Source organism: Dendrobates tinctorius, unplaced genomic scaffold (assembly GCF_039654945.1).
Source record: "Dendrobates tinctorius isolate UK_male_01 unplaced genomic scaffold, ASM3965494v1 ptg000026l, whole genome shotgun sequence".
Taxonomy (NCBI): domain Eukaryota; kingdom Metazoa; phylum Chordata; class Amphibia; order Anura; family Dendrobatidae; genus Dendrobates; species Dendrobates tinctorius.
This window is the reverse complement of record NW_027361694.1, coordinates 20,021,146-20,045,070: the sequence shown is the minus strand read 5'-3', so window position 1 is coordinate 20,045,070 and position 23,925 is coordinate 20,021,146. Positions and strand designations below refer to the sequence as shown.

The 23,925-nt window shown below is 42.5% G+C and overlaps 1 protein-coding gene across 3 annotated transcripts in view; it reads right to left on the bottom strand.

Annotated features, from left to right (window-relative positions):
• Positions 1–23,925, bottom strand: part of UGGT2 (UDP-glucose glycoprotein glucosyltransferase 2) — a 548,948-nt gene that overhangs the window by 201,206 nt on the left and 323,817 nt on the right. For all 3 annotated transcript variants that reach the window (XM_073569568.1, XM_073569567.1, XM_073569569.1), the window contains exons 22-23: positions 19,795–19,926; positions 6,102–6,223 (exon numbers count right to left, since the gene is read on the bottom strand). In XM_073569568.1, the coding sequence (XP_073425669.1) occupies positions 6,102–6,223; positions 19,795–19,926 (254 nt within the window). The remainder of the gene's footprint in view (positions 1–6,101; positions 6,224–19,794; positions 19,927–23,925) is intronic.

Below are 23,925 nucleotides of genomic sequence, written 5' to 3'. Positions count from 1 at the left end.
GAGGAAACTGTCCCCAAGGGACAGAGTTCGGGGACGGACCGTTGTGACAGACAGATGGGCTGAGGGAGGGACCAGTAAAAAGGAGGCAGGGAATTCCCGGGACGATGAGTCAGCACCGGGACAGAGGCAGCAGGAGACCGTGGGAGCGACCGAAAGCTAGAGCGACTTACCAGTGCCAGGGAAGACGCTCACTGAGGACTCCAGAGGGACGGCGCCAAGGCGATCATCCTAAACTTGCTGCCCCGCTCCAGCCCAGTTTGACCCGCGACCGTTGCCGCCCCACCTCAGCCCGCGGCGGCGACCTGCCCGCAGCCGCTGCCGTCTCGCTCCAGCCTGTTCCCCGCCACCCGCAGCCGCCCTGCTCACCAGTGGCCGCGACAAGTACAGTGCCGTCGGCGGCCACCACTGTACTTCTCCGGTCCGCAGAAGGGGCTGAGCCTCTGCTGGCCGTGGACTCCCCGTCGCAGCAGTTAGCTGCGCAAGTGGCCTGTCATTCGCCACCCCACATCGCTGCCACTTGCCCCAGTCCATGGGCTGCGGCCCATCCGTCCAAAGACTCCGCCGGGGCCTGTGGGGCTCCAGTGTCATCAGCGCACCGGAGCGTGCGAAGACTTCGTCAATGCCTCAGCAACTGGGCCCGGCGACTACTACGCCGAAAGACCACCATCCCGAATGGTGAGTGACGTCTGGACGGCTAAGTTGACTATATAATTAAGGACCCGTAATCGGCCATACCGCGGCCCTATAGTGACCGGCTATTGCCGGAAGTAGTCATGTTCTACCCATTTGTTTGCTTGTATAGAGCCCCTGCGAGGGCAACCCGTGTTACCCCTTTTGTTGATCAGGCCGTGACAGAGGAAACTTCCCTCTAGCCTTATAAATGGTATTATAGAAAGCACCAAATTGTCTCGCGACTCGTCGATGCATCCTGCGTACCTGCAAGCACCACACTGTCAGCAGGATTGTGCACAGTAACCTACAGACACTGTCAGGTTGGCACCGTTATACTGATTACAATGATATCTTGGATGATTAGATCAGTCTTGTGTTTGTTGTTTAATCTTTATTTGCAGTTTTAAGTTACTGATAGGCTCTTGCTCTGAGGCGGCCTGTGGTGGGGGCTTTATGTGGTCCTCTGATTAGGTATTCATCTGTATGGCTTCTGACAGGTCACTGATCCCTCAGTAAGGCCCCCATCACACATAGCGACGCACCAGCGATCCCTACAATGATATGACCTTTTCAGGATCGCTGGTGAGCTGCCAAACAGGCAGATCTCAGCAGCGATCAGGACCAGTGACAACGCGGGTAACAAGCACGCGCGTCGCTTAGTTACCCGCAGTGTACCTTAGATACCAGCGTGCTGGTGCAGGGAGCTGGTATCCAAGGTAAATAGCAGGTTTCTAAGCGCCGCGCAGCGAGCACCTGATGTGCCCAAACAGTGGAAACCCCCAATTCTAACTCCAACCCTAACCCCAACACAGCCCTAACCCTAATCTCAGCCCCAACCCTAGCTCTAACCCTAATGGAAAAATGAAAATAAATACATTTTTTTAATTTTATTATTTTTCCCTAACTAAGGAGGTGGTAAAGGGGGGTACGATTTACTATTTATAGCGGGTTTTTATGTTTGGCAGCTGTCATACGCTAAAAGACGCTTTTTATTGTAAAAATAGTTTTTGCATCACTACATTTTGAGAGCTATAATTTTTCCATATTTTGATCCGAGTCATGTGAGGTCTTATTTTTTGTGGGATGAGTTGATGTTTTTATTGGTACCATTTTTGGGCATGTGACATTTTTTTTATCGCTTTTTATTCCGATTTTTGTGATGCAGAATGAACAAAAACCAGCACTTCAAGAATTTCTTTTGGGGTGGTGCGTTTACACCATTCCACGTGCGGTAAAATTGATAAGGCGGTTTTATTCTTCGGGTCAGTACGATTACAGCGATACCTCATTTATGTCTTTTTTTTTCCTGTTTTGGCGCTTTTATACAATGAAAACCATTTTATATAAAAAATTATTTTTGCATCGCTTTATTGTGCGAGCTATAACTTTTTTATTTTGTCGTTGATGACGCTGTATGATGGCTTGTTTTTTGCGGGACAAGATGACGTTTTCTGCTGTACCATGGTTATTTATATCCGTCTTTTTGATCGCACGTTATTGCACTTTTTGTTCGGCGGTATGATAAAGCATTATTTTTTGCTTTTGTTTATTTTTATTTTTTAAGGGGTTCGCTAAAGGGGTTAACTAATGGGACAGTTTTATAGGGCGGGTAGTTATGGACGCAGCGATACTAAATGTGCACTTTTTTTTTACTTCCAAAAAATGAATTAGGGAATTTTTTTTTTTTTTAATTTATTTAGTGATTTTTAATTTTTTTTACACTTTTTTTTAACTTTATTACACTGTCCCAGGGGAGACATCACTGTCATGTGTGAGATCGCTGATCTGACATCACAGATCGCTGTGACAGATTAGTGATCTGACACAGGCACTGCAGAAGGCTTCCTCATGCCTGCGCTTTGCAGGCACTGAGGAAGCCGGCTCCCTGCAGGCCCCCGAAGGTCCCCACCGCCATATTGGATCTGGGGACCTGCAGGGAAGGAGGACCCCGGAGAAGCGTAGCACATCGCGCTGCTCCGGGGGGCTCAGGAAAGCACGGAGGGAGCCCCCTCCCTGCCGATGCTTCCCCAAACCCCAATACACTGCTATCGTGTTTGATCGCAGTGAGCCAGGGGTTAACGTGCCGGGTGTCAGCTGTGATAATCAGCTGACACCTGGCCGCGATCAGCGGCGGTCACCCCGTGAGCACCGCTGATCGCTATGACGTACTATCCCGTCCATGGACATAGGGTCCCGGGTCCCATGGACGGCATAGTACGTCAGATGTCAGGAAGGGATTAATATAGTCCAAATCCTTTGGTTTATCTGCACTACATATTTTTTAAAATGGTATTTAGACCAAGCAAAATTTGAGTGAGAGCTGCTCGTAGGATTGATAGAGAGGCAAATCAGAATTCACGCTGGACTGCGAAAGACCTTCAGAAAGATTTAGCAGACTCTGGAGTTGTGTTAGATTGTTCTTCTATTCAGAGACACCTGCACAAATATGGCCTTCATGGAAGAGTCATCAGAAGAAAACCTCTCCTGCATCCTCACCATAAAATTCAGAGTCAGAAGTATGCAAAAGAACATCTAAACAAAGCCTGGTGCATTTTGGAAATAAGTCCTATGGTAGAACTCTTGATCAAAGGCATGTGTGGAGAAGAAAAAGTGCACATAATTTCAGAAAAAAAACATCTCGCCAACCATTAAGCATGGGTGTAGATCAATCATGCTTTGGGGTTTTGTTGCACCCAATGGCACGGGGAAATTTCACAGGTAGAGGGAAGAATGGATTCAATGAAATATCAACAAATTATTGATGCAAACATACCATCTGGAAAAAAAGCTGAAGGTGTAAAGAGGATGGCTTCTACAAATGGATAATGATCCTAAACATACGTCAAAATCCACGATAGACTACCTCAAAAGGCGCAAGCTGAAGGATTTACAATGGCCGTTACAGTCCGCTGGTCTGAACATCATTGAAAATGCTACTAGGTACTAACCAGGCAGGGTGCTTAAACTTTTGATTTGGCCCATTTTCATTTTTGTAAATTTTAAAAAGTAAAAAATGAAACTATAAGCTGGGAATTTTGCATCACCTTCTTCAACGATGATAGTGAACAGGCCATTACCCAAGCAGGTTAATTAAGGTCCAAAACCTGTTATCTGAGCAAACAAATCTCAATGGGTGATGAAACTTTTGCATCGGCCCATTTTCCATTTTTGCAATTTTTATAATGTAAAAGATGAAAATATATTTTTGGCCTAAAATACAAAGAAGGTGTGCCATCTTTAACTTTAGGCCTTTTTCAGAGGCTTAACTTAATTTGATTAACTGTTCACAGTAACATTGACCAGGGGTGCCCAAACTTTTACACTGTACATGTAGCTATGATTAAGAGGGATCACAATTCACAATAACTAAAAGTGAAGCAAAGAATTTGCAAAGTTGTTCATCTTTGATGCTGATTGTATTTATACTTTTCAAATTTTCTTACATGAACACTTTATTATACTGGTAGATGACCTGGTGAAATGTAACACATTCTATTTTTCTTCTAATTTCGGACAGCTTCCCTGCTCATTCACCCCCTCTAATTTGCAAAATCCAATCTGCAGCTTTCTTATTACCGCTTCTTAACCATTTTAGTTGTCATTCCCCACATATAATGACTTTGTTCAAGAAATCACGTCTTGCAAGTGGCTCTAGCATTTTTAGATACACTAATTGGAACAGTTCGCAATGGTGTCCAACAGACTCAGGGAATGATTTTTGCCTTTTTAATCAGTCCTTTTCTTATTACCCCAATGTAAAAGCTGACATTTATTTAAAAAAAAAAAAATCACAGAAAGAACATCATGTTTAGATTGAAATTATTTAAGGTATAGACACTCTTAAAACTCATAAAAATTATGTTCTTTCTGAATGTGAAAATATCCAGAGTAATATTGCTAAATGTAGTTATCTGTACATTTGACCGAATAAACTTAAAGTGATACAAAGTCTATCAACTATTTACCTAGTTGATGTTGTGTCATTACTTCAACCCCACAAAGACGACTTATTGGGGGCTGCATGAGGCTTGGTAATACTGGACAATGCAGATTCACTGCAACTGAGAATTTCTCAAAACTCTCATGGCAACGCTGATAGGCAGACAGGAAAACCTTTAAATCAGCCAAGTAACCCCCCCCCCCCCACGTATGTAATTAAGTCATCAAGAGAGGACAAACGTCTTTGGGGGATGATCTAGAAGTTTTCTAGCAAACAATATATTTGACACAACTAACTTTTTAAAGGGGATCTGTCATCTATTTTTAGCCCTATGAGCTGCTGCCATCACCATCAGGGGCTTATCTACAGCATTCTGTGAGTTAGATTATTGTTGGGATTTTAGCCTCCCTTTGAAGTGAATGAGAGATTCATCAATAGCGATGTCCCTCTGGGGTGTGTACGCCTCAGCAAATTTTCTGCTGAAGTGTTCAACCACTGTCCGAATTTTATATAGACGATCAAAGTTAGGATCTCGGGGAGGACACTGTGCATTATCACCACTCTGTCTTCCGTGTTCTCTGGCTGTGACGTTCACGTCAGAGGGCTCGATGACGTGTTTAGTGAGCGTCCTCTGCCTGAACAGTCACTGCAGAGACCCGGAAGACAGAGCAGCGCGTGATGGTGAAACGGGGACAGGTGAATATCGCAAGTGCCGGGAGTCTGAGCCAGCGGCGACACCGGCACCTGTCCCCTATAGTGCGCCGGTGTCCCCACCTGCTCAAGACACTGGCACCTGGCCCCCAGCGGCAAGAGTTGAGTATGTCTTTTTTTTATCGCAGCAGCATATGGGGCATATTATTCTATGGAGTCTCTTATGGGGCCCATTAACCTTTATGAAACAGCATATGGGGCATATTATTTTATGGCGCATCTTATGGGGCCATCATTAACCTTTTATGGAGCATTATATAGGGCATATTATTCTATGGAGCATCTTATGAGGCCATCATTAACCTTTTATGGACCATTATATGGGGCATATTTTAATATGGAGCATCTTATGGGGCCATTATTAACCTTTGTGTAGCATTATATGGGGCATATTTTTTGCATGGAGCATTTTATGGTGCCCATCGTGAACGTTATGGAGCATTATATGGGGTGTTTTTTGTATGGAGCATCTTATGGAGCCCATCATGAACTGTATGGGGCATTATATGGGGCTCATGATTCAATATGGATATTCAAAAACATTTAACCTAATGAGGTCTCAATTAATTTTACTTTTATTTTTGAAATTTACCAGTATCTGCTGCATTTTCCACCCTCGGCTTATACTCGAGTCAATAAGTTTTCCCAGTTTTGTGTGGCAAAATTAGGGGAGGGGGGAGGGTAATATACGAGTATATACGGTAATACTTTGTACACAAGCCTTTGTTGGTGATGACAGCTGATTGTTACAGTTTTAACAATTAAAGATTATACTTACCGTTTTGATGGCACTGCTATCTTTTTCACAAGGTTTTTAATCTTCTGTGCTGAAGTTGTATATGAAATCTTTTCCAATAAATGAAAGTCTTCCTCATCAAAGTCATTAACAATTTGGAGTATCTGAAATAAAAATCCAAAGCAAAATAAACGACCAATCCATCAATGAAATAAATACTTCATAACTTTTACACCTTTTTCCAACATTTAGAGTTTGATACTTGAAACTTTTAGAGTAGAGACTCAAATCTAGAATGTATTTTATTCCTGAGAAGAGAAGAACCATCCCGATAAATGAAAAATATTCTCGCACTATTCATGGCTGAATGTTCGATGTATACAATTGATGTATGAAATGAGATACCCAAAGTCAATGTACATAAAAGATCAGGTAGCAGCTATAAAAACAATGTATTGTTGTACACTTATCGGACATGTTGATAACTGAATATGTTAATATCAGACTTAATCTATGTCAGTAGGATCAACCCTCCTGCACGTACTGTAGGTCATAGGTAGCTGAATAACATCTAATTATTGATATTGGTGATCTGATGGTCTTATTCCAGAGAAATCCACATTTTTCTTATATGTAAAGGAGCGGTTCCAGGCTGTGGGCCAAGCATAAGGCCCCGTCACACACAGCAATCTCGCTAGTGAGATCGCTGATTTTGTGACGCCACAGTGATCTCGCCAGCGAGATCGCTGTGTGTGACGGGGATCAGTGACCGCCCCCCCCCTGCCGGGTATCGCTGATCGTGCTCGATCGGCCTGGGCCATTTTTTGACTGCTGGTCTCCCGCTGGCCAGCACGCATCGCTGCGTGTGGCAGCTAGAGACCAGCGATCAGCGACGCTGGTTTCTAATGTAAACATCGGGTATCCAGGAGCTGCGCGGCTCTTAGATACCCGCTGTTTACCTTTGAAACCAGCGTGTACATCGGTTTCCAAGGTAAACAGCGGGTATCCAAAAGCTGCGGCTCCTGGATACCCAATGTTTACATTAGAAACCAGCTTGCTACCTGGTCCTGATCGCTGAAGGGGCTGCCTATGTGACAGCTCACCAGCGAACAGCCCAACGATGTCCCAGCGAACCCATCCATGTCGGATCGTTGGTGGGATCGCTGGGACATCGTTATGTGTAACGGGGTCTATAGATCTGTCTGAGAATGAAATAAGAACAGAAAAATCTTAAAACTTAAATGCGAACCTGTCACCAGTTACGGCCATCACCTTACAGGGCTGATATACAGCATTCTATAATGCTGTATATCTGCCCCCGATCCGACCTGTAAGAGAAGAAAAATAACTTGTACTCACCTGCGGGGCGGTCCGGTCCAAGGGGTGTTGCTCTTCTTGGTCCATCTTGTAATGCCGTCCTCCTGCTTGTTTCATGTGGATGACGCGTCCCTGCATCATCCACACAGGCTCACAACAGCATCCTGCGCAGGCATACTTATCTGCCCTGTTGAGGGTAGAGCAAACTACTGCAGTGCGCAGGCGCCAGGAAAGGTCAGAGAGGGCCAGCGCCTGTGCACTGCAGGACTTTGCTCTGCCCTCAACAGGGCAGATAAGCACACCTGTGCAGGAGAACGGTGCTGAAGAGACTTCGGTGGATGATGCAGGTACGCGTCATCCACATGAACCAAGCAGGAGGGCGGCATCGCAAGAAGATGGGAGGCGCCGGACCAGGAAGAACGACACCCCTCAGACCGGACCACCCCGTAGGAGTATAATAAAAGTTATTTTTCTTCTCTTACAGGTCGGATTGGGGGCTTATCTACAGCATTATAGAATGGCCAAACCTGGTGACAGGTTCACTTTAAATGTGCCAGTCTTGCAATCCCTGGCAAAATAAGGTTATCAATTAAGGCTGGGAATGCTACAACGCCAGCCTTTCATCCTTTAAATACTGTAGGATGTCAGAGGTTGGGTACAGTTATTTACACTGTCAAGTAACTGCAATAGTAGTAAAGTTATGATGTAAAAAAACCTGCTTCATTTATGCTCGGAAATAAAAGATGTCATTCTTGAAACTTAGGCTCACATTACTTTCACTCATTTTGTTGGATTTCTAATGCTTTCTAACCATAAAAAGAAAAAAAAAAAAAACATGATGCAATGACAGACCCTTTATAAATCAAAACAATATCAGAATTAGGATGTTGTTGACAATGGAACCATCTACCAGAGTCATGGTCTTGTTAAAAATCAAAATTATTCAACACAAAGTTTTACTTTGAACATAGAGATAGATTTTGTAAGCAAAATGCACCTGCACTGTAGCAGAATACATGACATTCGTCAAAAGTATTATATTTAACCCATTTGCGAGCACGTACAAAACAGGGTGTCAGGGTGAGTGTAAAAGAGCAGGGTTAGCCAATATCCGCCTGTAATGTCAGTGACCAGACACCAATGTTTAACCATTTAAATTACTGTGTTTCTGTGCACTGGCCCCCATCGGCTCACCGCATTGTGATTGATTGACAGACTGATCTGCAGTGAGTGTGCAGAGCAGAATGTTAGTCAAAGTTCTGGGAAATAGTTACAGCTTGCGGACTGTGTACTGAGCGAGGACTAACAGCTCCCTGCACTGACCAGATGACGCGAAGTGATCAGCTGCAGGGAGAATATAACTTCACTTTCTCCCTAGAGCCGCTGTTCCAGTAAGCCTGTCACACATGATTTAAATGATACTTGCATTGTTGATGACCAGTATATCTTCAGGTAATAAGTGTTTTTGGAGACAACAGTTTCCTTTTAATGGCAGTACTCAGCACAACACTTTTCAGCTTTCAGCATTTTCTGACAGTTTATAACATGTTATATGGCATTATCCCACCGAACATTTACACGGTCAAAAATGTTTCTCCTTTCATGATTCATATATTGAGTATATGACAAAGAATTATTTCCAGAACCATACCAATTTTGTGCAGCTGCCTACAGTATTCAGCAGATAAAATATAAAATGGGAAATTGGTAAAATATGGCCCTATACTAGCTCACTTCACGTCTGCTCCATTATAGATTGCATAAGCCAGTGGCTAGAAATCATTTCCTCGATAGCACAATAAATAAAACTAAACTGTTTTAGCTCACTGCAGGAATAATTGGCAACAGAATTTAAAACAAGATCGAAAAAAGGGAAAAAGATGCAAATTTCAATATCTCTGTGATAATGTGAAAATAAAATGCATTAAATTTACTCGAAGCGTTAAACTATCCATTAAAGACTTATATAATTATCTTCAAAGCACAGTGTAATAATTGTCTGTAAGCTTTTATTTATGGGTAAATGGCATGCACAGCAGCACAAGAGAGCCCATAAACCACAGCACTTAACTCTCTTTAACTGCATACACTTATGATTAGGCCATATTTCTTCCAATATTATAAAGAATCAACACTTTCACTCCATCCAAGTATTAAATGCAGCTAGGGGGAAGCACGCCACATTAAAAATATGCATTTAAGTTGACGTGTGCACACACACATCAGTGGGATATTTCCTTTTGCAGCATTTAGACATTATAACAGTAAATGTGACAGAACTAATAACTGTGCCTTTTATTATATTCCCCACCTAGAACACAGTGATGTAGTTAAAAAACACCTGAATGATCAGTTAGTCTTTATTTTTCAATGTCAAATTCTGTGCGTAATTGAGACAATAAATGTTTAACAACAATATATTAATATGGCTTTGGCATCTGTTGGGACATGAGCCTATGTCCCTCCATTGTCTCATCTATAAACAATATGCTGAATTTACAATTATTCTTTAGTCCTGTATGTATTTTCAAGGCTACATGCCCACGATGAGTATATAGTCAGTTTTTTACACCAGTATATGCAAGTCAAAACTAGGAGTGGGACAGTCAAAGGAAAAACATAATAGAAGCACGTCACCGCTTCTGCATATTTCCCCCACTCCTGGTTTTGACCTACAAATAATGATCTAAAAAGAATCAAATACTCAACGTGTGCATGTGGCAATAGACAGCCTGTAATCCCTAAATAGGCAACCAGTAGACTAACCCCTTTCTGACATCCGACGTACTATTCCGTTCATGTGACCTGGCACAATTTGACCATGGACTGAATAGTAATGTCATCGCGATCGACCGTGCTCACAAGGTGTGCGCGGCCGATCGCGGCCGGGTGTCAGCTCATTCTCATAGCTGACACCCGGCACTAGATGCCAGGAGCAGTGTCACAGACCGCTCCCGGCACTTTAACTGCCAAAATACTGCGATCAAACAAGATCAAAGCATTCCGGGAGCCAGCGCAGGGCTGACAATCAATCTGCCTTTGCATCGGAGACCACGTGTCGTGACACGGAGTCCCGATCGTTGCCATGGTGAGCGGATGTTGTCATGACATCTGGCTCACCAGAGCTAGGAAACTTGTTGATCATGCGCAGTGCATGATCAGCAGGTCTGCCTGTGTAAGTGCAGCGCTGACAGCTTCTATGGTATGCAGATGCTACTTCATCTGCTTGCTATAGAAGCGACCAGCCTGCAAGAAAATGATTGTCCCACTATGGGACAAAGCGTAAAAGTTAGGGAAAAGTAAAAAAAAAATTAAATTTTAAAAATATTTATAAAAAAAAAAAAAAAATAAAAATAAAATAAAAATAAAATAATAATAATAATAATAATAATAATAATAATAATAATAATAATAATAATAATAATAATAATAATAATAATAATAATAATAATAATAATAATAATAATAATAATATTATATATATATATATATATATTTTCTATTACTACATATTTGAATGAAAAAAAAAATCTGAATAAAAAGGTACACATATTTGGTATTGTTGCGACCGCATTGACCCGATCTATAAAATTATCCCACTAGTTAACCCCTTTAGTAAACATTAAAAAAAAAAAAAAAAAAGGAAAAAAACAATGCTTTATCATTATACCGCCGAACAAAAAGTGGAATAACACGTGATCAAAGAGATGGATATAAATAATCATGGTACCGCTGAAAACGTTATCTTGTTAAGCAAAAAAAGAGCCGCCCTACAGCTCCATCAGCGGAAAAATAAAAAAGTTATAGCTCTCAGAATAAAGCCATGCAAAAATATTTTTTCTATAAAATAGCTTTTATTATATAAAAGCGCCAAAACAGAAAAAAAATATATAAATGAGGTATTTCTGTAACCGTACAGACCTAATGGATGAAACTGCCTTATCAATTTTACCACACACAGAATGGTATAAATGACCCCCCAAAAAAGAAATTCATGAATTGCTGGTTTTTGCTCATTCTGTCTCCCAAAAATCAGAATAGAAAGTGATCAAAAAATGTCATGTGGCCGAAAATGGTATCAATAGAAACGTCAGCTCGTCCCACAAAAAATAAGACCTCACATGACACTGTGGGCCAAAATATGGAAAAAGTAAAGCTCTCAAAATGTGGTGATGCTTTTTATTGCAAAAAAATAGCTTTTGCGTCTTAGCGCGTGACAGCAGTCAAATATAAAAACCCGCTATAAGGCCTCTTTCACACGTCCTGATATTTCCGGTACCAACAATGCCAGTGTCCTTGTGTGTAATACTTGAGGTACACGTGTGGCATGTATGTGCTGTATCAGTATCACAAGGACAGCCGCCAGGGAAGAAGTGTTACAGTAAGCGCTGTTCCCAGTCGTTTGCTGAACTGAACACTGCTCATCATTCTCCCCTGCTCTTCCGGCGATCGGTGCGAGCAGGGGAGAATTATGAGAGTTACATTTCATAAAAGATAGCAGGCGGCTGATGGGACTATTACTCCCATCAGCCTACCCCTGCTGCTGCCAACAGTGACAGAAGGAGCGGCGGATGGGAGTATTCATCTTCCGCTCCTGCGCTGTAAATAAATACGGTAATTTAAAAAAAAAAAAAAAAAACGGTGTGTGTGTTCCCCCTATATTTGATAACCAGCCAGACAAAACTCACAAATGGGGGCTGCAACCCTCAGCTGTCAGCTTCAGCAAGATTGGTTATCAAGAATAGAGGGGTTCCCATGCTGTTTTTTTTTTATTTAAATAAATAATTTTAAAAAAATGGCGTGGGGTCCCCCCTATTTTTTGACAACCAGCCTTACTTAACCAGACAACTGGGGGCTGGTATTCTCAGGCTGGTAAGAGGCCCTGGATATTGGTGCCGAGAAAAGGCAAGTCTACAAGATGCGCCAATTCTGGCGCTTTGCCTGGCTCTTCCCACTTGCCCTGTAGCGGTGGCAAGTGAGGTAATATTTGTGGGATTGATGTCCACGGCTTAGTAACGAAGAGGTGTCTATATGACACACCCATTACTAATCCTATAGTTGTCCAACGCCATAATCCGTGTCTGGGGGATATACAGTTTTCAACCTGGACGTTGCCAAGATGCGATCGTACCAGCTGAAAACCACTAGTGAATGAGCAGCTGGGAATGCAGAGTCAGTGACCAGGGGTGACGTCATAGAGGCCATCTTCGGTTACTGAGCTCCTTTCCCAGACGGGCTGAGCTGTGATCAGATCCCCGCTAGCACAGTGAGTGCTCACGGTGCTAGCAGGGATGTCACCCAAGGGACCGCAGCTCAGCCTGGCTGGGAACACAGCTCAGTAACCGAAGGTAACCTCTATGACGTCACCCTCGGTTACTGACGCTGCTGTGCCAGCAGCTCATTCACCAGGGGTTTTCAGCCGGGACAGTCACATCTTGGCACCATCCAGATTGAAAACTGTATATCCCCCAGACATGGATTATGGTGTGGGACAACAACAGACAGGTATGATATATTGCTGCTTTTTTATTTTATTTTTACTCCCATCAGTCACTCCTTCTGTCACTATTAGAAGCAGCAGGGGTAGGCTTATGGGAGTAATAGTCCCTTCAGCCGCCACCTGCTATCTCTTATTACTTAAATGTAACTCAACATTCTCCTCTGCTCACGCCGATCGCTGGCAAAGCAGGAGAGAATGATGAAAGCAGTGTTCAGCACCCGGTGCCGGGGAACAGCGCTTACTTTAACACTTCTTCCCCGGCGCCGATGCGTGTCACATGGGTGACGGATCAATGTGTGTTATGTGTATGCAGTCCGTGGAAACACTGACATGTGCACACACCCATTCACTTGAATAGGCAAATAGCGCTCCGTTCCTTCCGAGTTTCTCTGCATGGCTAAGTAGTACTGTACAGCTACATATGGGGTATTGCCAAGTTCAGTAGAAATTGAGGGACAGATTTTGTGGCCATTTTTACCGACTTCTTGTGTGAAAATGTAAAACCTTTGGCTAAAACAAAATTTTGGTGGTAAAAATGTAGTTATTTTGTCCTCACTGCCCAATGGTATAAATTTCTGTGACACACCCATGGTGTCAATATGATCACTGCACCCCTAGATGAATTCATTGAGAGGTGTAGTCCATAAAATGGGGTCACTTATGGGTGGTTTGTGATGTTTTGGCACCTGATGGGCTCTCCCAGTGGGTCATGGCACCTGCAAACCATAGCAGTAAAATCTAGCGATCCTTCCCTTACCGAGCTCTGCCATGCGCCCAAACAGTGGTTTACCCCCACATATGGGGTATTAACATACTCCGGACAAATTGCACAACAACTCTTGGGGTCCAATTTCTCCTGTTACCCTTGGGAAAGTAAAAAATTGGGGGTGAAAAGATAATTTTTGGGAAAAAAAAAAGATTTTTTTAATTTTATGGCTCTTCGTTATAAACTTCTGTGAAGCACTTGGGGGTTCAAAGTGCTCATCACACATCTAAATAAGTTCCTTAGGGGGTCTTGTTTTCAAAATGGTGTCACTTGTGGAGTTTCCACTGTTTAGGCACATCAGGGGCTCTCCAAACACGACATGGCGTCCGATCTCAATTCCAGCCAATTTTGCATTGAAAAGTCAAACGGCGCTCCTTCCCTTCTGAGCTCTGCCATGCGCCAATACAGTGGTTTAGCTGCATATATGGGGTATCAGCGTACTCAGGGGAAATTGCACAACTTTTGGGGTCCAATTTTTCCTGTTACCCTTGGTAAGATAAAAAAAATTGGATCTGAAGTAAATTTTTTGTGAAACAAAGTTAAATGTTCAATTTTTTTTTTTTTTAAGATTACAAAAATTCCTGTGAAGCACCTGAAGGGTTAATAAACTTCTTGAATGTGGTTTTGAGCACCTTCAAGGGTGCAGTTTTTAGAATGGTGTCACTTTTGGGTATTTTCTATCATATAGACCCCTCAAAGTGACTTCAAGTGTGACGTGGTCCCAAAAAACAAAATAGTGTTGTAAAAATGAGAAATCGCTGTTTAAATTTTAACCCTTATGGTTCCAAAATTTTGCGGATGTAAAGTAAACACTTGTAAAATGTTACTTAAGTATTTTATGTGACATATCTCTGTGATTTAAGGGCATGAAAATTCAAAGTTGGAAAATTGCAACATTTTCAAAATTTTCGCCAAATTTCCATTTTTTTTTCACAAATAAACACAAGTCATATCGAACAAATTTTACCATTATCATGACGTACAATATATCATGAGAAAATGTCAGAATCACCAGGATCAATGGAAGCTTTCCAGAATTATTACCTCATAAAGGGACATTGGTTAGAATTGTAAAAATTGGCCTGGTCATTAACATGCAAACCACCCTTGGGGGAAAAGGGGTTAAGGTCTACAAGTAGATTCTCCAACATGTCCTCAGCAGATGACCTCACCAATAAAAAAAAAAGCTTCATCTTATTTCAGAGCAAACTGCTACCTCCCCATGGTTGGCTACACCTGATGTAGACATTTTTCTTTAGTTCACCTGCACATTAATCCAGCGTTGCGTTTTAGTTTCCACCTGGCATTCAACTAAAACACTGCATGAAAACTGATAAAGCAACTGATCCCTTTATTTGCAATGGATAATTCTCACCTGTCCCGTGAATCAGTTGTTGCACCAGAGAGGTGCCAGTTATATTTCGGGGGCTGCATCACAGTGTATGATGCAACCTTATGATCTAATCCTGGGCTAGTGCTTGAGAAATGGTGAAAAGCTTGAAACTACTAAGGTTTAAGGGGTACCGTCTCTCCTTGTGGAGAGCGGCATGCCTTCAGAGAGGAAGACGACGGACTCTAGTGCTACCTATTGTAAGTAGCAATTCTGAAAGTCAATACTGACATTTTAACAAGCCTTGCCATATGCTTAGGATAAAAGGCAAACCAGAATCTCAATTTGCAGACAAGTGTTTCAATGTGTTGCCACTTCTAAATGTGAAACATGTGATCTGATTTGGCTGTATAAAAAGACTCTGACTGGATAAGTATAAGTATGTCAGATGTCACTCTCCACAAGGAAAGACGTTACCCATTATATCCGAGGTGTCTCATACAGTCAAATCCGATCTCATGCTTTGCTCTTAGGTGGTGCAACACCCCGAAACAAATGTATGCAAATGGATGTTCTGGTTTGGCTTTTATGCTACTTCATATTTCAAGCCTCAAAAGGGCGATATTGACTTCTAAAATTGCTACTTCCAATAGGTGGCTTTATTGTTCAAGTCCTCTTCAGCTCTGAAGAGGCAATTTGCATATGAAACAATTTATACATTTTAGCACTTGCCAATAGTAGCGATCTGTTGTGTTGCACCAGTCTCACAATACAAAGCTGGATATTCAGCTCTGGCAAAGAGACCACTGCACAGTTTTATAAAAATCAGCTTCTCTACATGTCTGAGCCATTCCATTCTAGTGTCAGTTGAATTCCAGCCAGAGGACACCTCATTCTACTTAATGTGCTTCTGATTAGGTGATCACCTGAACCAAATCTTATTTAACGAAGGAAAGTATAAAAAACCCTGCTGTGGTGTTCACAATCCTCTTGCAATAGGACAAGCTGGATGGCAAAACAAGTGCTACTAATATCCCAAAAGTAATAGGAATGAAAAAATAACTTTTAACCATGCCAAAGGAGTTGAAAAGAAAAGTCTTGAGGGAGGATAAGGAGGGCTCAATTCTGGCTTTACTAGCAGAGGGATACAGTGAGCGTCATGTTGCCTCCATCCTTAAAATTTCTAAGACGGCAGTCCACTACAACAAGGTCAAGCAGCAGACACTGGGGACAACAAGCTACACACCGGCAGAGGGTGAAAAGGACTCTCCACTGACCGGGATGACAGTCATCTTATGTGAATGTCACTCAGCAACCGCAGGATGACATCAAATGACCTACAAAAGGAATGGCAAATGACAGATGGGATGAAGTGCACAGCAAGAACAGTTCATAACAGGCTCCTAGAGGCAGGGATCAAGTCAGGTAAAGCTAGAAAAAAGCCTTTCATCAATCGGAAGCAAAGGAGAGCCAGGCTGAAGTTTGCCAAAAACCATAAGGATTGGACCATAGAGGACTGGAGTAAGGTAATCTCTGATGAGTCTAATTTTCAGCTTTGCCCATCACCTGGTCGTCTAATGGTTAGACGGAGACATGGAGAGGCGTACAAGCCACAGTGTCTTGCACCCACTGTGAAATTTGGTGGAGGACCGGTGATGATCTGGGGATGCTTCAGCAAGGCTGGAATTGGGCAGGTTAATCTTTGCGAAGGACGTATGAATCAAGCCGCATACAAGGTTATCCCGGAAAAACAGTTGATTCCTTCTTCACAGGCAATGTTCCCCAACTCTGAGGCCTGGTTTTTCCAGCAGACAATGCACCATGCCACACAGCTAGGTCAATCTATGTGTGGATGAAGGACTACCACATCAAATCATTGTCATGGCCAGCCCAATCTCCAGACCTGAACCCCATTGAAAACCCCTGGAATGTAATCAAGAGGAAGATGGATAGTCACAAGCCATCAAACAAAGAATAACTGCTTACAAAAATCATGGTTATTCCCCAAAATATTGATTTCTGAACTTTTCCCAAGTTAAAACATTAGTATTGTTGTTTCTAAATGATTATGAACTTGCTTTCTTAGCAATATTTGAGGTCTGCAAGCACTGCATTTTTTTGTTATTTTGAACATTTCTCATTTTCTGAAAATAAGTACAAAATTTAGTGCTTGGAAATTTGAAGACATGTTGTCAGTAGTTTATAGAATAAAAGAGCAATTTACATTTTACTCAAAAATATACCTATAAAGAGAAAAATCAGACAAACTGAAAATTTGGCAGTGGTGTCTAATTTTTGCCAGAGCTGTATGTGAACCTGACCTAAAAGTTTCTGTCTATAAAAAAAAAAAAAAAAAAAAAAAAAAAGCCCACTTCAGACCAGCACAGCAAAATCATACAAAACCATGAAGGGTGTCAAAGTTTACATGAGGTTTTGTGAATTACAAATTATAGAGGTGATTGAGGTTTTCATTTAATACAAATTTGCACAAAAATTTGATATCATAAAACATTATATAATTTACACCAAGTAATTCCTAAAAAAGTCATTCCACTAGACAAAAAAGACTGCAAAAATAGTAATGATTTTTAATGGTTTGAATAGTCCATAAAATCAATTCTAATTGAAATAAGGACAGAAAAATCTTAAAACTTAAAGCAAACCTGTCACCAGTTTTGGCAAATATAAATTTCGGATATCACCTTTCAGGGCTGATATACAGCATTATAGAAAGCTGTATATCTGCCTCAATCAGACCTGTAAGAGAAGAAAAATAACTTATTATACTCACCTGCGGGGCGGTTTGGTCCGATGGGTGTCGCTTTTCTTGGTCCGGTGCCTCCGGTCTTATGATAGCCACCCTCCTGTTGCTTTGCGTGGATGACGCGTCATCCACACAGACTCCTCGGTACCACGCTCTTTGACCTTTCCCTGTACCTGCGCGCCATTTAGGGCAGAAAAGTATGCGTGCGCAGGAGCACGGTGCAGAAGAGTCTGTGTGGATGACGCAGAGGCACGTCATCCACACGAAGCAAGCAGAAGGGTGGCGATCATAAGATGGGAGGCACCGAACCAAGACCTGCGACATCCCTCGGACCGGACCGTCCTGCAGGTGAGTATAATAAGGGTATGTGCACACGTTGCGGATTCGTCTGCGGCTCTGTAGCGGATTTGGCCCTGTGGATCCGCAGCAGTTTTCCAAGGGAAGTACAGTACCATGTTATCCTATGGAAAAGAAAAACTGCTGTGCACATGCTGTGGAAAAATCAGCGCGGAAATGCAGTGGTGTATTATCCGCAGCATGTCAATTCTTTGTGCGGAATCCGCAGCGTTTTTACACCTATTCCATTCTAGGAATCCGCAGGTGTAAAGACGCAGGCGAAATCCGCACTAAATCCGCTATAAATCCGCAAGTAAAACGCAGGCATTTTGACCTGCGGATTCTGCAGATTCCGCGCCGAAAAATCCGCAGACAAATCCGCAACGTGTGCACATACACTAAAAGTTATTTTTCTTCTCTTCCAGGTCGGGTTGGGGGCAGATATACATCATTATAGAATGCTGAAAATCAGCCCTGAAAGGTGATGGCCGTAACTTATATGGTCCAAAGCTGGTGACAGGTTCCCTTTAAAGATGTTTGGGACAGGACAGGTCATCAATACCCTAAGGGGATCTGACACTCGTAACTTCTATTAATCAGCTATTATTTGCCTTGGATGTAAATATTGAAGATGAAAGAAAGGTCATCAATAAAATCTAAATGGTACCAATTAAAGTGACAGCCCATCACATGAAAAAAAAAAAAACTGGCAGCAGAAACCAGCTAAATGTGTCTTTTAAATTTCTGAATTTTATTCACTACTTAAATAGAAAAAAAATATTACTATGGAAGTTTTCCATCACTGTAATAATAATTAACAAAAAAAAAAGACCCATAAAACAATGGCTGAATTGCATTTTCATCATTTCACCGCACTTGTAGTTTTAAACACAATTTTTTAGAAAATACTGGAAAATGTAAAAAAATTCCATTTCATCCAGCAAAAGTTAAAAAAAAAAAAAGTACAAAAAACTTTTCATATGACCGCGTCCACAAAAAATGTTATGATTCTTGAAAGAAGATTAGGGAAAAATCAAACAGCGCATAACAAAAATATATAATTGGTAGTGGCGAGAAGTTGGTTAAACAAAAATGACACAAGAAGCATGGTCCTGCAAGAGCAAGCTGAATAATTACAGATTACCTGCTGCACTTCATCTGTTTAGAGGAGTCATTTACACATACAATACATTTATGATTAAAGAAGCACGCCTCCCATCAAAATTTGTATCCTCTAAATATATTGCAATCATAATATCATATAAGCACTGCGTATCTGCAATTGCTCATTTTGTCCTTCTACCCAGCCAATGCTTCCCTTTTCTATTCGGTCTATTACAGGTGATTAAAAACTGAATCCTTCTAAGCTCTATGTAGTAAACAGGAAGTCAATTTTCTCTGTATGACTCATCAGTCACTGCAAAAGTCCCTGGTAGGAGGGAGCAGCTGGGTCAGGAGTTGAAGGGAATGGTAAATGCAGGGAATAGAGACTTCTTGTTTCCACATAGAGGAGAGTAAAGAAGAATTACATGGGAAGAAAGGCAAAATGAGCAATTGTAAGTACACAGTGCTACATAATATGATTATCGCAATATATTAAGAGGATTAAAACGTTGATGGGAGTGTTTCTCTAACAGCAGTATGGTAAAGTTTAGCACAAATGATTTATAAGGTTTCACAACATTATCTCTATAAACTTTCTGGCTAGCTAGTTATTCTTACCCTTCCATTACTGATCACAGCCACCTGCCCAGGCAATAGTTTGAGAACTTCACGGCAGTACAACTCCTGAGCACGAAGTAGGTCTACCCCCATAGTATTATACTTCTTTTCAAAAGCATCATCATCCATTTCCTTAGGAAACAAGAAGAGACATTGCTGGGTCACTTATACCTCACTTACAAAATCATATATAATTCAGCAAAAATGACACAGGCACAATACATTGGTAAATATCAATCAATAGTTAACCTTTGTTCAGCATTAGAAAAACATTACCATATGATGTAAGCTTTCAGAGGTGATCAGCTACCAGCTTGTATCCCCATGCAGAATTCTTCTCAGTGTTATATTTTTTTACAGGACAAAAAACACAACTGTGGTTTTCACACATCTAGCCATGAGACACAGACCGTGTTATTGCATTGGAAGGCCCTGCCCGACCACTGAGCCTCATAACTTGTGCCAACTGCTTGACAGGCATATTTGAAGCAGTTAGCTCAGGTCGGGAGACCTAGCAAGAAGTATCCTTGTATAACTAGCCAAAATATCCTCTCATCCTGGAAAGAACGTGGATTAAAATTCATTAAAAATGTACATGATGGGAATTATTTTCTTCCTTTTATACAACTTAAACTAAAATATAAAGTTCCTGATTCTAATATGATATATTCTATATTACTGAGGAAAACGATTAGGGGCCTTCTTGATCCTAAATACCCTCTTCCCAGGTATATTGGGAATTTAATTTGCAATCCCAACAACAAAACTTGGTGGAAAACCAAAAAGATCTATAGAATATTCAACCAGGATTATGGTTTCCAAAAATGTTCACAGATAAGCAATTGGAAAAGAGATTAAAAGCTATTTCCTTGTCATACTCGTCTAATCTCTGTGGCTCTATTCACGAAGCATTTTTTTTTTTTTTTTTTAAGATCTTATCAAGATGATATTTAACCCCCAAAATATTTTTATGAATTTTACACCTCTTTGCTGGAGAGGATGTAGAAATAAAGGAGATTTGATACATATTTTCAGGTATTGCTCTAAAATCTGGAGTTTTTGGAGTGACATTTCCACTTTAATAAAAAAAAAAAAAAATAAAGTTACTGGTAGCAACATTATAATCAACTAGCAATTAGCGCTTATTTCTTTAGAAATAGAGCATATTAACTCAGAATATAAATTTATTCTAATACACATTTTCTTAGTGGCTAAAAGCGATATAGCTTTAAATTGGAAAAGAGCCACTATTCCTACACTTCAAGATATAATAGAGAAAATGTCATTACACAATTCTTACGAATCTAGATTAGCAATTGTTAACACCACTTGGGAAAAATACTTATTTAAATGGAAGCCATGGCTTACATTTTTGGAAAAATTCTCAGGATAACAACCTACTAGTTGTAAGGTAGCGCGCGTTCATGTTGAGGGACACTCACTCGGTAGCGGATTAAGCACACCAGGCACGGGTTGTTCACATAAATCAGTCCATCTGGTTTATTGTGCAGCATAAACCATACAGCAGCAACAGTCTTTCATCAGACCAAATGAAGATTCATTGTAGAGCTCCGCTCTTTTAGCCCTGTGGTCACACAGGCTGCGCTTTGTCCAGCAAACAAGCTCTACAGTCTCTCAGTTAATTCCCCGTCCGGGGTTACCTCTTAGCTGCTTCTCAGTCCTGACGTCCCTTCCCGCCTGGGAAAAGTCCAGTACTCACAGGCTATTACACACAGGCCACATGGTCAGCGGCATCCACATGTGCGCTTCAGGAAGACAGCACACCTAGCACGTCGCCCTTCCGGGACCTTCCACACGGACCAATCAGATCCAGACATTCCCTCATGTGACCTACCCTGGTCACCTTATATGGTCCGTAGCCACACCCACAGCATCACATGGCTATGACCTCATTGCAGGTCCTTCAGATTAACAACCATCGTACATAGGCTTTACTTCAGACACACACCCCTGGGTGGGTTTGTAGGTGACTGGTCCCACCCGTCTCACAGCCACCTGAAAGCTCTCCCCGATACATTGTAACAAAAACCTCAGCAGTACCTCTGCTGATCAACACTCGTTCAAGCTTCCATCCCAGGGCCACCCCCCTGGGATACATAACGGTCATTTAGCATCCTGCCGTTCATCCCATCTCCATTACCACAATGGGTATGCATGTGTGCATGACGCATACAGCGCCCCCTAGCTGTCACAGTGGTCACTGCACCACATACCTCCCCCTCTGTTCAAACTTGTGGGGTTGAACACATAACATCACCCAGGGGTCTCGAGACTGGGCACCCATGTCACGTTGCCCTACAAGTCGAGAGGACTGTTCCCGTCTGTTTTGGGCATCATACGGCCTCATTTATGTTAGGCCTCCCCCACCCCAAGCGGTCAGTATATCGGCCTTGGCCTTCCAGTCAAAGTCTGTCTGCGTGCCCAGACACTCTTTAGTCTCCACCTTTCTGCAGTGCGCTCCGTCACCCGACTGTTCTCTCACTGGCTGGCTCTCCCGGTTGGTGCAGTCATAAGTATTACTTAGAGTCGAGCCCCCTGTCTGGTCTGACCCATTTAGTACATCAAAGGAGCTACTGTCTAGGTCTCTCAGTATCATACTGTGAGAAGAACTGCCACTTGCAGATTTGCGATGTTCACGTTTTGCTGAAGGTCTTTGGCCACCTGCCACCTCATTAATTGGGGTGTACCTTCTGGTCCTTATACCCCGGGATGCAGGCTGCCTCCATCGGATGTTCCACATCTATTTATTAATCTGTAGTCGGTCCAGTCTCAACTGCTCTATCTCCTGTAGGTGCATCAATCGGCATTCCAGGAGCATCCGGAAGTTCCTTAGGCTTTCCATGGAGCCAACCACAATGATAGGAATCATACCATCTTCACCGGATACCTGGACTTCATCATCAGGAGGGACCCTCACCACACCGGAGATATCCACAAGATCTTGCATCACTTTACCGAGCCTTCCAACGACTCTCCACCAGATATTTGGGTACAGGAATTATATCTTCCCCCAAGCCCAGCTGATTCTTAGCTTCCCTTGTCAGCTCTAGACAAGCAGCTTTCATATTGCTCCGCCTGAGCATCTGTTTAGCGTGGAGACATTGCAGATGCATACCAGTCAGGACAGCTACCCCTTTTGCTGTGTCTTCCCTGTTTGATAGTACCACCAACTGCCGAGTCTCAGGTGCCCAGTGCACCTTACATTCTTTAACCGCCTTTTTAAAAGCCTCATGCACACCTTCATCGGTACAGGCTTCTTGCAGGTCTTCGGGTATGTCAATCACGCATTTGGAGGTCGTGAACTTGCTCTCTTCCTGGATAGAAGGCTCGGGGTTAACCACGGACACTTCCCTCAATACAGTTGTCCCGACCGGGGTATATCTTGCTCAGCTTTCCGCTCCAAATCTTCAGGAGATTTTACCTCTTTGAGACCCCTTGCCACGATGGGTACTGGCAGTTCCGTCTTGTCATCACTTAGGCCCGGCCGCTGTAAGTCTTCGTCCACCAACTTCTCCCGCAGAAGACCTCTTACAGTTTGAGCACTTTCACATCTTCTCTGACGGCCTTATTCATACTTTGCCACGATGACAGGTGACCTCTGAGCTCCAAGACTTCTTTCTCCAGCTCATCCACTCTGTGCTCGGCCTTATGTCTCAGGGACTTGACTGCTGAGAACTCGGTCTTTAGGTGGCACAGCCGCTCCAACTGCATGGAGTTAGCGACTTCCATACTCGCCACCTTTAAACATTCCTTCGCCAGCTGTTGACAGATGTCTTGGCGCTCTCTCTTCGAGTTTCGTATGTGTGCTCCTACCTGGTGAAAACTGTTAACTCGCTCTTTCCACATGCACACTTACTTGGTCAGGTTGTCAACTTGACTCTCTAGCTGTCGGGTGATAGCGGTCAAATTGGAGTCACCACTCACCCTGTCATCCAGGACCAGCAAGCCCCCATTCACACAGGTGTCGGACCCCTTTTCTGGAGGTACCCCGTTTCCCACGGTCACACGTTTGGTCACCCCAGCCAAATCACCAAGTTGGTCAGACCCACACTATCTCTCGGTCACCAGGAGCTCTGGACTATCGACCTTAGGTGGTGCTACCTCCTCCTT